The sequence below is a fragment of the Equus przewalskii genome, chromosome 17, assembly GCF_037783145.1.
Source record: "Equus przewalskii isolate Varuska chromosome 17, EquPr2, whole genome shotgun sequence".
In the NCBI taxonomy this organism is placed as follows: Eukaryota; Metazoa; Chordata; class Mammalia; order Perissodactyla; family Equidae; genus Equus; species Equus przewalskii.
The window spans coordinates 47,467,239-47,483,673 of NC_091847.1; the positions used below are offsets into that span (position 1 = coordinate 47,467,239).

The 16,435-nt window shown below is 40.7% G+C and overlaps 1 protein-coding gene across 5 annotated transcripts in view; it reads right to left on the reverse strand.

Moving 5' to 3' along the window:
* Nucleotides 1-16,435, reverse strand: part of STK39 (serine/threonine kinase 39) — a 278,661-nt gene that overhangs the window by 174,721 nt on the left and 87,505 nt on the right. For all 5 annotated transcript variants that reach the window (XM_070580065.1, XM_070580064.1, XM_070580067.1 and 2 more), the window contains exons 6-8: nt 7,237-7,346; nt 6,880-6,981; nt 4,418-4,551 (exon numbers count right to left, since the gene is read on the reverse strand). In XM_070580065.1, coding sequence (XP_070436166.1) covers nt 4,418-4,551; nt 6,880-6,981; nt 7,237-7,346 — 346 coding nt within the window. The remainder of the gene's footprint in view (nt 1-4,417; nt 4,552-6,879; nt 6,982-7,236; nt 7,347-16,435) is intronic.

Here is a 16,435-nt window from a genome sequence, read left to right on the forward strand (position 1 = left end):
GAAACGGTTTAAAGAAGCCACATTCCTTTTTTTAATAGGCTTAATATTTATGTTAAATAGTAAGTAATTTCTACTCTATGCAGAGAAGAACTAAATAGCAGATTCTTTTTGTGCTTTGGAGTAGAATCCTACACGTGTCAAACCATCTCCATAAGAAAGTATGGAAGGGGAGAGCCTAGTGGCATAGTGGTTAGGTTCACACGTTCCCCGATGGTGGCCAGGGGTTCACAGGTTTGGATCCCAGGCACGGACCTACATGCCACTCATCAAGCCACGCCATGGCGGCATCCCAAAAGTAGTGGAAGAGTGGCACAGATGTTAGCTCAGGGACAATCCTTCCCATCAAAAAATCAGAAAGTATGGAAAAATGGAACTGGAAACAACAGGGAGAATGAGGGAGGGAAGAACGTGATAGAAGGTATGAGAAAAGCTGAGGTGCATGCTGCCCATCTGATGTTAATTTTTTGTGTGTTTTGTTTGTTTCAGTTTTATGCTATAGCAACTACCAGGGTAGGGTTAATGTGGCACCGTCAGTGGCACCTGCCACTTAGCTGAGCACTACAGGAGAAAGAATTCTGCAAGCACTTATGTCTTCCACGGCCACTAACAAGCACCAAGCAATACAAGGTAATATAAAGACAAACACTGCTTTACGAGAAATGCTAAAATGCTATACTGGCAACTAAAATGATGGTCCAGATTTTGAACGATGATTCAATTTTAAATCCTTAAAAACAACGAAGCAGTCTGCAAGCACCAACATTCTCAGAAGAAAACCTCTTAAAGGATTCAGTTAATACATATGGATGAACCAAAGTCCACTGAGACTTAAAATAATTTTCAAAGGATTCAGGATGAATATGATACAGTTTAAGTAGTTCTAACAATGTGCATTATAATTTCTAACAGCTCACTGACCTCAGGCAGAGTGGCATTTTTTACCCCACCCCTCCCACCAAAAGAAATATTCAAATTTTATGCATTTCTAATGGATTTACCTATGAAACATCCACCCCCTTGTTGCTCAAAGAAAACGCTGGTTCCTGTTATAGCTGCCATCCCTATGAAGCATGTAATCTACAAGATTAAGGCTCATTTTTTTAAGAAATAGCAAAATGTTCTGCTATGCAAATATAAGCAACTCTTTGTCTATGCCAAGGCAGAGCACAGACTTAGATGAGGCAAACAGCCCAAACACCCCAGCTTTCTTGTATTAGGAAAATTCCATGAGCTCTCAAGATTGAAAGAAAACACGGCCCCTTCTCAGCTAGCCTGAGAGCTCCTGCATAGAACTGAATCTATCCTGGTCACTGTCCCCCTATGGTATTTTTTCATTCATTGCTAAAAAGGTACTCTGCAATACCAGGGCTTTGATACCAGTCAACTGCTTTCAGATTATAAGTAGATGATCTCTATGTAGGCAACAGAAATAAATATAAATTATTAAAAATCTTGCATTCGCTCCTCAACCCTCTCAAATCTGGTTTGTTTTTTAAACTCTTTTCAATGGGTCCAAATCATCCCCAAATTGCAAGCTCCCAACCATCTCCAGTTGTCAAGAAATACTACTGAGTATGTAATACAGACCACACACTGTGAATATAAACATATGTGGCACACGTTCCCTTTCTAAAAACAAACTCATGAGGAAATTGAATGTGTAAGTCAATAAATGCACACAGTGTGATAAGTGCTACAGAAGACATATCCTCAACATGCTGTAGGAAAACCAATAGTTGGGATAACTCCAGTGGGTCAGGGGAAAAAAAGGAAGACAAGGAATGCAATCTCAATTTCCTGAGTAGTTAGGAACCCTTAGGCACTGTGCTATCTGCTTTAAGGGCATTATCTCACTCCATCCCATGAAGCAGGTGTTATTAGACCCATTTTACAGACAATGAAACTAAATCATGCAGATGATGATAAGGTAGACTAGCAATCTCACCCAGATGTATCTAACTTCTAAGAAGATAGGGCCTTTGAACTAAGTGTTGCAAGACAGGTGGGAGGGAGAGGCAGGAAAAGGAAACACCCTTTGACAACAGAAGCAAAGGCAGAGAGGACAGGAAATATTTATGGTTTCTCTCAGAATTGTGCTGCAATCAAATGTTTACTTATTATTTCAGCAATGAATATATATTTTAAAATTGCCTCCTATATAATAAATAATTCAACAATATTGCTTTTTTTCCATTCTCATGTCTCATAAATCTTTTTTTCCCCAAACTCCCCACATTCACATCTTTTCATTAAGAGATAGGAGTCACCTGGGAAGTCCGCGCACCGCTGTCTGTTATAGAGGACAACTGCACAGTAGTGAGAATAGATTATTTTATAGAGAAAATATCTAAAAGAAGTCCTTAAACTAGTAATACTTTGTGGATCAATAATGTTACTAAGAGAGTACTCTGAGGGAAAGACTTTGTAAAAATTCAAATATATGGCGTATGGCTCTTTTCTAAAAGATTTTTTATTTTTTTAGTGGGGTGGTGGGAACCTGCTATTTGAGCTCATATAATAAATAAGACTTTCAGGATTAAGAAACAAGGATGGTTTGTTAAATATAATGTATGACGATCTAATCTATTTTGACCAAATTACAAATCACCTAAAGGAATATATTGTGATATCAGTAAGTAACTAACAATTCTACCCTTCAGAATCATTTTCTTAAAAGCTGAAATTGGGGTTGGTCTGGTGGCACAGTAGTTGGGTTCGCACACCCTGCTTTGGCAACCCGGGGTTCATATGTTCGGATCCTGGGCAAGGACCTACACACTGCTCATCAAGCCATACTGTGGCAGCGTTTCACATACAAAAGAGAGGAATATTGGCACAGATGTTAGCTGAGGGCCAATTTTCCTCTCCAAAAAAAAAAGCTGAAATTGTGTGATATTACACATCATCACTGTTAGGTGGGATCTCAACTAGTTTCAGAATCACAAAGACCATCAATACCAACCCAGTGCAAACTGAGAAGACAAGTACTTCTCTCACTGGGCTTTGAAGGATCAGATTCTGTTTCCTTGATGACACCACAACTGTTTGGAGATGACTCCAAATACAAGAGGAAGGCAAGCAAGAGTTAAAGAAGAAAATTAGAATCTAAGAGCATTTTTACCCAAAAGGAGAGTGGAAAAATAACCTCAACGAAAGATTCCTACTTTGGAGGAAAAACAAGCACTGCAAATCAAATATAAAGGGCCACTGAGATGTTTAAGCACAAATAGTCCATAAGTGTGATAAAATAATCATCCCTTTTACAATAAATAATTCCAAGATGCTCAACAGCAAACATCTATTTAGACCTGACTCCATATGAAAGGCGACTGACGGAGAGAAGATTCAAGGCAGATTCAGTAAGATGTAAGGGAAAGAGGAGAGTGGCTACAAAGAACAGGTAAAATGATAAAAATTGTTTAATCTAGACAAGGGTAGCCTACTCAGAGTAGATGACCATGTAAAGGTAAAAGGCTTAGGTTTCATAAAGAATTTAAGATAAGAACAAAGGAATCATTCTACAAGCAGAATCCTTCTCTGAAAAAGAAAGTTTCAAAAGAGAAGGCAGTTTTTGGACCATTGGGTGGATGAGGGTAGCTGGTAACTTCTCAGCGGCCTCTCCACGTCTGGAAACTCCGTTCACTGCATGTTGGGATGGTGCCACACGCAACCAAGCCCTACAAAGGCAAGGCCTCTGTCTAGTTCACATCATTAACCTTCTCCTTTAAGTGACAGAGGACACTGGGCCCTATTATCTCTACCCAGGATATTTCAAAGTCACAGAAACTAAGAAGGAAGAAACAAACTCAGAAAACAGACACACTTCGGTGCAGGGCAATAACCCAAGAATAAAGAGGAAAGACTAAAGTTAATTTAAAGCTATTTGCTTCTGTTTATATGATTAATCTTTCTAATGTAAAAATCTTAAATCTTCTTTATTGATAATCTTTTAAACAGCACAAACAACTTGTTCTGCAACTAAAAGGAAGCTCATGCAAAATTCAATAGCTCTGCCTGGTTCAGACTGGAACTAGCAGGATATTCAAATCCTGGGAGGTCAGCTCAACCTACACAGTGCAGAATATTAGCTCAGCTTCTGAATGCACCACTGCCAATTTCTTTTGATTTCTATTTTACTTCATTTCCTTTGATGACAGAGCCCCACACCTAACAAGCACAGTGAATCTCATTAACACTGAAAATTTTCCTCTGCCTCTCCCCCATCCTGGCTCACTTCTCTCTCTTTTGGAACCATGCCGTCTTGCACTAACAGGTTGGAGATCTGGGGGCCAGAACAGGATTTCCCTTGAACTAGAAGTACCTGTCAGGTGTCCTCACACAGCCCTTCCCCATCCACAAACAAAGCTTTGTCGTGATTCAAACCAGGTCATTAACCCATCCACTAAGTTTGACATACCTTTTGGAAGGATCTTTCTGAAGACACAGTGAAAGCAATTTTCTAAAGGACTTGCCGTACTTTTTCATCATTTCCTTATCCTCGACTCCTGTTTCTAAGGTGGGTGGATCATTTTGCAAAGTCAACATTAACACCTGCAGCAGAAAGAAATATGAAGACACAACCTCACTATAGCAATTGCTACAATCGAGTTCTTAATTTTTCACAAAAGCATCAAAGACCATTCTTGATTAGGTACAAATGTGCTTTCCCACAATTTTAACTTTCCAGAATGTGTGTATTGAAAGTATTCATTTTCTTTACAAATCTGTTCACGTGCCCTTTGACCTTTTTGTTATTCCATTGACAGAATTTACAAAATCTGCTCTATGTGTTAAGAAAGGGCTCCCAAGGCGACCAGGACAGGGCTTCCTGGGAAGGAACTGGCTCTCACACAGCCTTGAGGAGCACGTAGCTCCAGCAAGGGCTTAGTGAAGTCTGGGGCTCCGGCTGGGAAAGAGGGTGGTGGAGGGGAAAGACAGAGAGGCCCAGAGCAGCAGTGAACATTCATAAGTAAGGAACCGCCTGTACTCAAGGCTTCTGTAACACGCTGCCAACCCTAAAAATAAATCCACAACATCCCAGGAGGTAACACATGATTTCCTTTTTTTTTTTTTTAAGATGAGAAAACATACAGAAAATTGCGTAAGGCCTGGCAAAATTGAGACCGTAAGACACCGAAAGATAGCCAGAATACAACTGAGTTACTAAAAACCATAACCAGAGCAAAAGGCTGTGCTGCTTTTGGAGGGGGACAAAAGAAAACCCAAATTCAGCTTCAAATCAAAAAGGTAAAAATTCCACTTTCACATTAAATTCAAAATTATTTGCTTTAACAAAGAGTAGAATTCATAGTAAATATTGATCTACAAAATAAATTAACTTCATTAATGTATAAATCAGCCTTAATTTATGCAAATGCTCTACACATCAAGACTCTTTTCTAACACTTTCAGATGTATGAAGAAATGAAGATGGCACGCCATGCTGTGGTAGGCATCCCACACATAAAGTAGAAGAAGATGGGCACGGATGTTAGCTCAGGGCCAGGCTTCCTCAGCAAAAAAGAAGAGGACTGGCAATAGTTAGCTCAGGGCTAATCTTCCTCAAAAAAAAAAAAGAAAAGAAAAGAAATGAAGGATTACAGTGACAGTGGATTGTCCGTGGAGGAAAACAGCAAATGGAAGAAAGTGAGAGAACCGTGAAGTCTGAAGAAAAGTCTGACAGGACCTCAGGATGGGATTAGCAGTGTGACTTTGGATCCAGGAATTAAGGTATTAAATTAAATACCAATTTAAGAATTGGGTAAAGAAGGAAAACAAGAAGTAAGGAAAAATAATACAGAAAAATTGGACGGAAGAAAAAGTCTGAGGGGCTGTAGTGTTTTTTCTCAAAAGGTCACTTCATTTGTTTACACCTCAACTTTAAATTTTCTGCTAAGAAAATCAGGTATGTATACACACCTCTCCCCACAAATTTTAACTATGCTAAAAATATGTATATAAACATAGAGAACAATGTAACGAACTACACTAAAACCTTAATAGGGATTGTCTGTGGTTGATGAGATTACGGATAATTATTTTCTTATTTATTTCTTAATTATTTCTTATTCTCATTTGTACTTTCAAATTTTTAAGAATGTATTAACTTTTCAACTAGTGAAATTATTTAACATTTTTTTATCCTCAGGGTGTTTTTTCTGAGTCGTCCTAAATTTTTCCAATATTTTCCTAGGAAAAAGTTGAAAAAAACATAGACTGTATTGTCTGTAAAATATCTTCATAATTTCCACTGAACTATTTCAGCCTCAAAACAAAATCCAGTTGGGTAAATTAGCACTGATGCTATCAGAGTTAAGAGAAATAATGATGTAACCAGTTAAAAGAATACCAACAAAAATCTGAAAAAAGTATCCAAACATATGATTTCCTAAAAAACATTAAGCTCACTTATTTCAGATGAGTCACCAACTTATTTCAGATGAGTCAATGAGAACAGGGGAGAAATGTTATAGATTGTTAAAACAAAAAAGAAAGGTTGAAAATTTAGGAAATCTGTCTGTCTGCAAGGATGGTATCACTATAATCCATTTTTAGATTTTCCCTGGTGGGGCTGGGGGTATTCTGCCATCAAGAGTAATGACCAGCATTTGTCACAGCTATCAACCTCCATCGACCGATTTGATCACATTCGTTAGTCAGCTCTGTGCTGAGAATGTACAGTAAGCGTCAAAGCTAGGAATTGTACTACTTTTGTCCTGTTCTGTCCACTGAGAACATCAAACAACATTTAACTTGGCTGCATTCCTCCATTAACTCCCCTCAGGTCTAAGAGAAAAATGACTATGTTTAAGAGAATTACAGAACAGATTCCATTAAATCATATTTCAAACCCGACATATTATTGCCAAGAGTAATTACTTTCATAGGAGGATATTTGTGGTAAGGCGCTGCTCCTGTTGCTAATTCAATGGCAGTTATTCCAAAACTCCACATGTCAGCCTTGAAGTCATAGCCTCTCACCTAAGAAAGGAACCAGGGAAAAACACAATTATACAGCAGGCATGTTATACATCGTGAAGTCCATATAATGTCGCAAGTCCACAGCTGTGTATGCACAACTTGGATATTACTTTGCTAAGGTCCAGCAATTGGGAATTAAATCTTAGTTACATGATGCATTCTAGTATAATGATTGATTTGAATGAAATGTTAGTGTATCGATGGTATGTACTACTGAACTATGTCAATCAAAACATCACTTTTTTTTTTTTTTACCTGTTCCATGACTTCAGGGGCCATCCAACATGGGGTGCCAACAAATGTTTTTCTTACTTTATTCCGAGTAACATCACCCCCTGTTGCTAAGAATGCACTTACCCCAAAATCTGAAAGGAAAAAAAAAATCACCCTTATTTTATGTAAGACATTTATTGCTTACAAATTCTGACCTTATGAACATCTCTCTTCCTGGTGAGTTTTACATTGGTGATGAATTGTTCCAAACACTGTGAGCTGTCTCACACATACACCAGGGCAGTCCTGCCATCTGCTATCCTCTACACTTTAAAGAACACCATCTCGGGTAATGGGTCAGCAAGCCCACCAGCCCCAAAAGCTCAGCATATTCAATTATATTTTCTACCAAAAAGGTATCAAAAGTCATACCTAACCATAAAGGATTACATCAATAAAAATACAAACACATTCCCAAAGCCCTAAATATACGAGATCTCAGATGTACTAACATTTATTTTAGAAAGTCATTTATAAGCATAGGAGGCAGTAAAACTGGTATGTGATGCAGTGTCTTTTTATGTTTTTCTCTTATTACGATTATTTTCTAGCTTCTTTAATTCCACATCATCAACGTTTGGGGAATAGACTTTTTTTAAATAAAGGATGAATAACATTCATCTTTTACATTCCAATGCCCTTGCTCAAACAGTGCTAACACCTTAGCCAAAATCCTAATGGCAAATCCAGAAACCCAGGTACACAAAGCCAGCATGTCCCGGTCTGTCCACATGTAGCAATCAACACAAAGGAAAAGCTCAGTCAGCAAAGACTGCTTTTTGTTTTTCAACGTTTGTTTTCTCAACGTTTGATAATTTTCATAGGTATAGATGGAATGGTTTATAGAATGAAATAATGCTCTTCTTAGCATCCATTATATACAAGAAGTTCTTTTTGTGAAAAGATGAATTAATTGGGCTTACTGTATATATGTACATGCATATATGCAAAAATGATATTTATATGTGACAGTAGAGAAAGGATACCCAGCGATTATTAAAGCATGCATTTCTGCTTAGATTTTTACTAAAGGTTAAAATTAGATAATAGTTAAAGTACCAAGCACTTAGGGCTAGTACAGACCTACCAGTAAGAGCCAACTCAAGGACAGCTTGATAGTAAGCTAGCAAATAGTAATTAAAAGGTAGTCGACATCTCAAAATGGTACAGCAGACTATGCAGTGAGAGCCCCTTCCAACTGCTCTCATAGAATTCTCCTTTGCTGGATCCCTTTGTTGACTGCCAGGATGAAGGCAATTACCAAAGAACAAGGTCAATGCAAACCAAGGTCAAAAACGTATTAGCATTTGCTTTATATTTACAAAATTAAGTTATGCAGTAACACTGTAACCAGTTCCCTGAGTTGAAATATGTTGCCTGTTTCATTTTATTTACATTTAAATTTACTCAGCTCCCAACAGGATTTCAACTACAAGCAAAAGGAATAAAAAAATGACAAATGGAGACTTTGTTCCAACTGCTACTCTCATGTTAATATTGAGCAAAAGCATATTTTGAAAATGCAGTATAATTTCATTTGCACATATGTGCCAAGCTCTAAAACTCTGAATTCTTACATTGCAGTCAGAAAAATAAAGCCTTGTGAAAAGAAGTCTCTGGAACCAGTAAACCAGTCTCCTGCAGGAAAGAGGAGACAAAACCCATTCTCTTAACAGTAGAGCTAAGTGAATTGAAATCATTTGTAAGCACCTAGCATGTTCAGCTAGAGGAAAAGACACTATGATAACGCTTTTAAAAATATTAATTTCCACTTAATTTATATTTCTGAAAAGTAGTTCAACAATAATTCCAACATTCTATTTTTATTAAAGTAATTTTGTAACATGATAATGTTAAATAAATACATATCATCTGTAACTAATTAAGGATATGGGTTAAAGTTGCTTTAAGGAAAAACAGATTCTTTTTAAGTGCAATTGAAGAAACTCTGCACCCCAAAGTCTCTTTCTAAAAGACATAATCCAGATAAAAGTCCATAGTTGTCATTAGGCTTTTTAATTCCTTAAAAATACCATCTGATTATATTAGACCCTTTTAAAGCTGCAAAAACAGCTGAGAACGATGTATAGTAGCAATTCATTATTGATAATGCCCCTTCAATATATCTTTCATGATTCACATATTTATTCATAGCCTCCACTTAGATCACTCACTTTAAAGTCATAAACAGATGGTTAAACGTCTTTAAAGCTCAGAACAAAAATTCCAGAAGCAGAAAACACCAGTCCTAACATCTACTCACACTTATGACTACAGAATAAATACACAATTTGCTCCTATGTATGGCTAATGTGTATACAGAAAGATTTATACATACTGAGAAACAGAACACTTTGAACAAAGTACATGGTGTGCTTGTATAAACAGGAAAACTGGTGTATTCTTTCAAGACAGCTTACATATGACAGCGAGAATGACGTGGCGGGGCAATAACAGTGAAAAGCGTCCTTGTTTCCTACGGGTACATCTATACAGCCAAAGGGAGTGGAGCCAGACACACTTTGGTCAGAAACCATGAATATTTCTCTGGCAACATGGAATCAAAGGCTACACATAACGTTAGCCAGCCCATCTTCCTGCCTCCGGGAATAAATGCATCTCAAACCAGAAAGAATGCTGTCATCCTAGTAACTAAAAGGCGCTCACATCTTCTGAATCCATCTACTTCTCTCCTTCCCCACTGCCACGGCCTGGGTTTCAGCCAAAATTCCTGTGGCAGCTCCTAAGTCATCACCCTCCTCTTTCTCCAGGTCTGCGCTCCAGCAACCAGGCCTTGCTATGTCACAGGTCTGACTCTTCTACAAGTCTTCAAATGCTCCCAGCTCCCCCAGGATAAAGTCAAAGTCCCTCAGCATAACCCACACATCTGACTCCCCTCCTTCTCCCCCTTCATTTATCACTACTCCCAAATTCAGACCTTGAGCTCCAGCCCCGCTAAATTACTTACTTTTTCTCCCTGAATCCAATACCATCCTTGCCCTCACCAGTGTTGCCTTGGTACCCCATGCTGTGTCGTTGTCCAGGGACATCATTCCCTCCACTGAGGGAAGGACCATCAGCAGAGGACCTTCTGCTTGTCCTTATTAAGGACGGAAGCATCCTTGGCATCCTGACTCTTGGTGCCTTGGGGCTTTTTCACAGCTGCCTTTGTGTTAGGGTGTGGTTAACTTCATATGCATCCATCACCTTTGCCTAATCTGTGGTGTATGATCTACGTAACGGGAATTGTCTTATTTTGATAAGTGAATGCTAAGCCTTGAGGAGGATCTACAGGATTCTAGAGTGTAGGTACCTGATTTGGAAAGTGGTAAATACTGCAGGAAACAGCACAGCCCTAAGAGGCAAGGGACGGGTGGTCCAGTGGTTAGGCCAAAGACAAGGCTACTCCCCAACCATGGGACTCCAGCAAGGCATTTAACCTTTCTGTGCCTCAGTTTCCTCAACAGGCTTCCTGGTTACACCTATTTTTATATTACTTTCATATTGATAAAACTCTCCTACTTCTTCTCACCATGTATAGATATGCTTTACAGTAATTGTTAGGTAGATCAATAAACTACTTTTCTCTGCCTTTAAAAAGCAAGGCAACTGGGCTAAGCATTAACATTCTTACAATGGTAAATAAAAAATATGAGAAAGGGGGCCGGTCCAGTGGCGTAGTGTTTTAAGTTTACACACTCTGCTTCAGCAGCCCGGGGTTTGTGGGTTCAGATCCCGGGCAGAGACCTACATACCACTTATCAAGCCATGCTGTGGCAGCAACCCACACACAAAATAGAGGAAGATTGGCACAGATGTTAGCTCAGAGACAATCTTCCTCAGCAAAAAGAGGAGGATTGGCAATGGATGTTAACTCAGGGCCGATCTTCCTCCCCCCGCCCCAAAAAAAAAAGATACATGAGAAAGATGTTTCCTGACCTTAAGAATATGACCATCTAGGAGTGAGTGAGAGGACGTGAAATGATAAACACCAGAACAATGTGTGACATCAAAGGCTGTGCTATGCTGTCTGTAGGGAAGCAGAAGAGCTAGGACCGTAACAGCCCTGGAAGACTCTGCATCCAAGTGGGCCCTGAAGTTGAGGTTAAGATGTGGACACGCAAGACTAACAGGAAACAACGGTCCAGACAAAGAAACAGCAAGAACAAAGTACAAGTGTTGAGCGAAGAAGAAAAACTGTCTGACAGCTGCCAGGGTCAAACATTCAGACACCTACCGGGGCCAGGCAGGAAAATAAAGGAGGGAAGAGGCCCTGAAAACTAACAACACCACCTCAGTGATTAAGAGCAAGCCCCTGATACTTAGTCTCAGCCTCAGGAGACATTAGGAGGCACGGCCCCCTTCCCAGGAGCCCATCCTCAGTGCCCTCCCCAGCCAGGTCTAAAGCAGGCCTCTGCTATGCAGCTGGAAACGAAAGCTGCCACAGAGGAATATGGACCTGGTTCTGTAGATGTCCCAGTTTTCCCAGAGAAAGCCAAACATCAAGATCTTTATGCAAAACCTCTCTTTTTTGTTGTTGTTGGCAACAAATTCATTTTTTAAAAAAAGTGAAAACGCAAAATAAAGCAATTCCGCCTGCCCGATTTAACCTGCAAAACTAGTCTGCCAACTATGTTGTTATGGTGTCTAAAATCTACCTAAAATACTCCATCATACACCATGCAATATTATATTTGTGATCCTGCAACCCAAGAGGTCAAGTGGCATGCTGACCCAGAACACCCAGGGCTGGGAGGTTCCAGCAGCATCTGATTCAGGATGCCAGAGGCAGCTGCTGGAAGTATTTCTGTTATCTGTTTCTAAGTATAGATAAGTATGAGCCAGGTGAATGCCCAAAAGGGGTCATTACTGGGGAAAACAGTGACCTGTTGACAGGCATGATGCGTGTTACAAACGGGCTTTCACTGGTGAAAGTAAAGGCAGTCAGCACACGGAGAGTGGCTAAGATATTTTAGATATACTCCCCACTCTTGCACGAATAGAATGAAAGAATCCAGCCAGGCTCACGTGTAAGCTAAATCTCTAACCAGTTCCATGTGTAGCTGGATTCTGGATGCCAGGTATAAGGGTAAACGAAAAGAGTATCTGGAATCCTGGCATGTCGGCTTCAAGTGAATTTTTCATCCACCCGGAAGGATAGAGAGCAAGGATTTTCCTTGCACTTACAGAACAAATCGTGTTCTTCAGGGGCTTGCTTGGTAATGAATGACAAAATTTGGTCTAAAACTTGATTTCCTTAAAACCTTGGAAGTGATGTTGTGGGTGAGTAGCCAGCCCTAACCTCCCTCAAACATCTACGTCATCTATTAATATTCCTGAAAAGGAACCTGCGTTGTGCAAGAAAAAATGGGCTTAGGTCAATTCAACACTTGGCTAGAGAATAATGGAATCAACATTTGATAGTTTAGAGCTTCCTAAAATGAACTCAAAATGGGTTACAGGAGATCCTGATCCCTCAGACCTCCTAGAGGCGGGCTGAGAGTCTGAGACAGTGGAGATCCCCCATAGCAGCCTCTCTTCCCCAGAGGCCATGATCTAGAAAAGCGAGGAAGCACTGAGATTGTTGAGGAGCACAACCAGAGTCTGAGTACCATGTAAGGGAAGTGGTACCTTATCCAATCAGCACCTGCACCACTGGAAAAGTAATTATGCAGGGGTATTCAGGAAAGGAGAAAGTCTAGAAGCAGGGAAGACCCCGGCCACAGCCCAGGAGTAAAATCAGCAGGGCCTGTATTTGAACAGACACCCTGAAAATGAAAAGGATTACAGAGATTCTTAAGAAAACATGATGATTTAGTGCATATTGAAATTGAAAAAGAGGAAGGAATATAAAAGATTAATTGACTTGCCAAAGACCACATAGCAAGTCACTGAGGGTCGGAATAAAGTCCACAGTCCTTCACAGAGGACTTGGCCACTTAGCCTTGGTCTCCACTTTGGGAAAATTCAGTGTATTTTTCTGTACTGAAAAGGAAATGCAAAATGGAATAATGGGGTTAATACTCCACAACTCCTAAGCTTTCTCCTGAGTAAAGATCAAGATGTGATTACCCAACACAGAAAAACTAGTTTGAGGTTCTCTGGCTAATCCTAAATGTCATTTTTATATCATAAAAACAATCCCTTCATAATTTGGCTTGATTCCCAGGTTTTTTTCTCATGAGAGACTCTCAGGACTTTATTGGCAAATTTGAAATGCACTTCTAAACACCAGGAACATTCCCAGGGCTGCCAGCATCCCGCCTTCCTGAGTCCCACAGGTTTCCTTAAAATGTTGTACCACCAATGTTTGATGAACGAAGAAGCATATAAAGAAGTGTTTTATGGGGGCTGGCCCTGTGGCCTGGTGGTGAAGTTCGGCATGCTCCACTTCAGCGGCCTGGGTTCTCGGGTTCCTGGGCATGGACCTACACCACTCATCAGCCATGCTGTGGCAGTGACCCACATATAAAATAGAGGAAGACTGGCAACAGATGTTAGCTCAGAGCTAATCTTTCTCAGCAAAAAAAAGAAGAAGAAGAAGAAGAAGTATATTATGATTTAAATTATGCAAACTATGTAATAATGGGTATAAAAGAGAAGCAAATATTTTCTTAATTCTATTAGGAACAGACTATGGAAAGTTGCTTTGTTTTAAACAGTGTATTTCATTCTTTCCATGTTGTTTTTATAATAGAATGTGTGTCAGTGGTGCAGCAGCACCCAACTGATCTCCAGTAAGCACGGAGTGTGCCCAACAGTGCCTAAACACTGTGAGTTTAGACACCAAGGGGCTTACAGAGCTTTAATTCAGACACAACCCTGGCCTTCCAGTGAGAGCTAACATGTGAAAATATGATATTCACTTAAATAAAGTGATGATTACATGCCCTAAACAACACAAATACAAGAAATATGCTAATATGCCCAATATACTACACTTGGCACTAAAGGTGTCCTCTTCTGCTTGCTGGCAATTCCTGGATGCCCTTTCCCCCTGATTCTCTTGGAGAGAGAAGGAAAAGACAGACCAGGGAAAATGACAGCTTTAGCATTTAGAGAATCAGAGGCATGCCTCTTCCAACGGCAATCCAGGCCCCTCCTTCCATCCAGATTAATCTTCCTGAAGGGCAGTTCTGATCACAGCACTCTCTGGTCAAAATCTCCCTCCCCACAAGGCATTTGAAGAATAAGGCAGCCCATCCCCGGCCATAATTTGTCATGTATGTGGAAGCCAACAGGCTTCCAGTATTGCGTCGTTCTGATTGCAATGCTTATCCAGTTATCACACAATTTAGCACAGGGCTTTTAGCTTCTCTAACTGACCAAATCACTGTTTCTCAACTTTATTTTTTTATTGTATAGTTAAACCCAGCCTTTTCTACCAGTTTTTCTATTTGTGTTTTTAAATTAAATAGGAACACCTTTTCACTCTCCTGGAGTCTTGCCATCTTCAGCGTGTCTTCAGACCTCTGGGCACTAAGAGCCAAGCCTGAGTGAAAACAGGGGGAGGGCAGTCCCTCATGCCTGCTGGGAATTCCTGTAAAACAAGGCAGGAGAGAGCGCGGGGCAACACTGACCTGGAGGTGGCACAGGGGACACTTAAGTCCTCCAGGTGGATGCCAGGTGGATACCTGCGCTGTGCTCAACAGAATTCAGCAAACCCAGAACAAGAAGCAGAGCCCAGAGCCCAGGGGCCCACGTCAGGATATGGCGACATCTAGGACAGCAGCCACCAACACTCACTGGGCTTGTTTCCTATTGAAGTAATGCCACTTTGCTCACAGTAATAGCTTTCTGACTATTCTAACAGTGATATTTCATTGCGCCATGAATGTGTGCATAACTACCAAGCAGCCATATAGTGACACTCTTGGTGTGGAATGTGTGGCCCCTGTTCAGAGGCATACCATGGGGTCCTGACCGTTACTAGTGAGTTTCCCACCAACGATCCCAGAAACTAAAGGGAAGAGGAGAGATGCCAAGGGGAGGACACAGTGAGTACGAAGGAGCCACATTTCCACTCCAAGGAAGCACTTTGCAATGGAACAGGCCTGCATGTGATCCCAATTACACTCCCTGCTGATTTACTTAACTTCTTTGCGCAACAGTTTCACAAGCTATAAGAGGGGGAGCTGAGAATATATATAGCAGATTCTCAATCTCGGTCCCTGGAGCACACACTGTTGGCTGCCTACCCAACACCCATACCCTGTCTTCTCTACCAGAATCCAGATTTTGTTTGCCAGGGCTCAGGGGACTAAGTGAACTGATCTAAGCCAATCATGATGCTTGGTTCCTCCCACCAGTGAACAGTCAGGGTCTGTCCTAGTCCTGGCCCATGAGACCCATGGGGAATATGGTGCAGAATTTTGTAGGGAAACTTTCCACCTGAATACAAGAACCACCCTACAAGGCCTCTTTGCCCCCGGCTCCCCTGCCTGTCTGGGACCCTGCCATGTGAGCATGTGATGCTGGGAGCAAGAGCAGCCCATGGGGACAGGTGCTGCCTGACATTACTGAGGTGCAGAATAGAGAGTAGGAGAGACCCCATGCCCTCTGTGATATCCCTGGGCTTCTGCACCAACCCTGGAACTGAATGCCCCAGACTTCTGTTATACGAGAAAATTAAATGTCTGTTTTGCTTAATCTCCCACCAGTCAAACACTCTGCTATTTGTACCCAAAGCCTTCTTAACTCTTACAGTCCCCTGCCACTCCCCAGTCCAGCCAGGTTTCTTCATACTTCCTGACTGCTAAGGGTTAACCACTGTGTCAGAGGCCAAAGTCGCTGCATTCCCCAAAAGGACTTAGTAAAAATCAGCAAGAAAACAATTTAGCACACAGTGCAATTTTGGGTTTTTAAACAGCTCCAGTATTAAGTGTGGCTTTTAATGCCAGGGGCACAAATCAAAACAAATAAATGCACAGGCGTCTCAAGGGAAAGAAAACATATACAAGAAGAGTCTAATTCACTTTCTTGCCAGTAGTTTCCATTGCATCTACACTTACATAAACCTTCTAGAAACAGAACAATACACTTCTAGGAAAATAGGAGAGAGAAGTCTCTTCAACATTCTAGTCTAGACCCTTGCTACTCAAAGAGGGGTGCAAAGACCAGAATAACCAGCATCACCTGGGAGCGTGTGAGAAATGCAGGATCCTGGGTCCCACCCGAGACC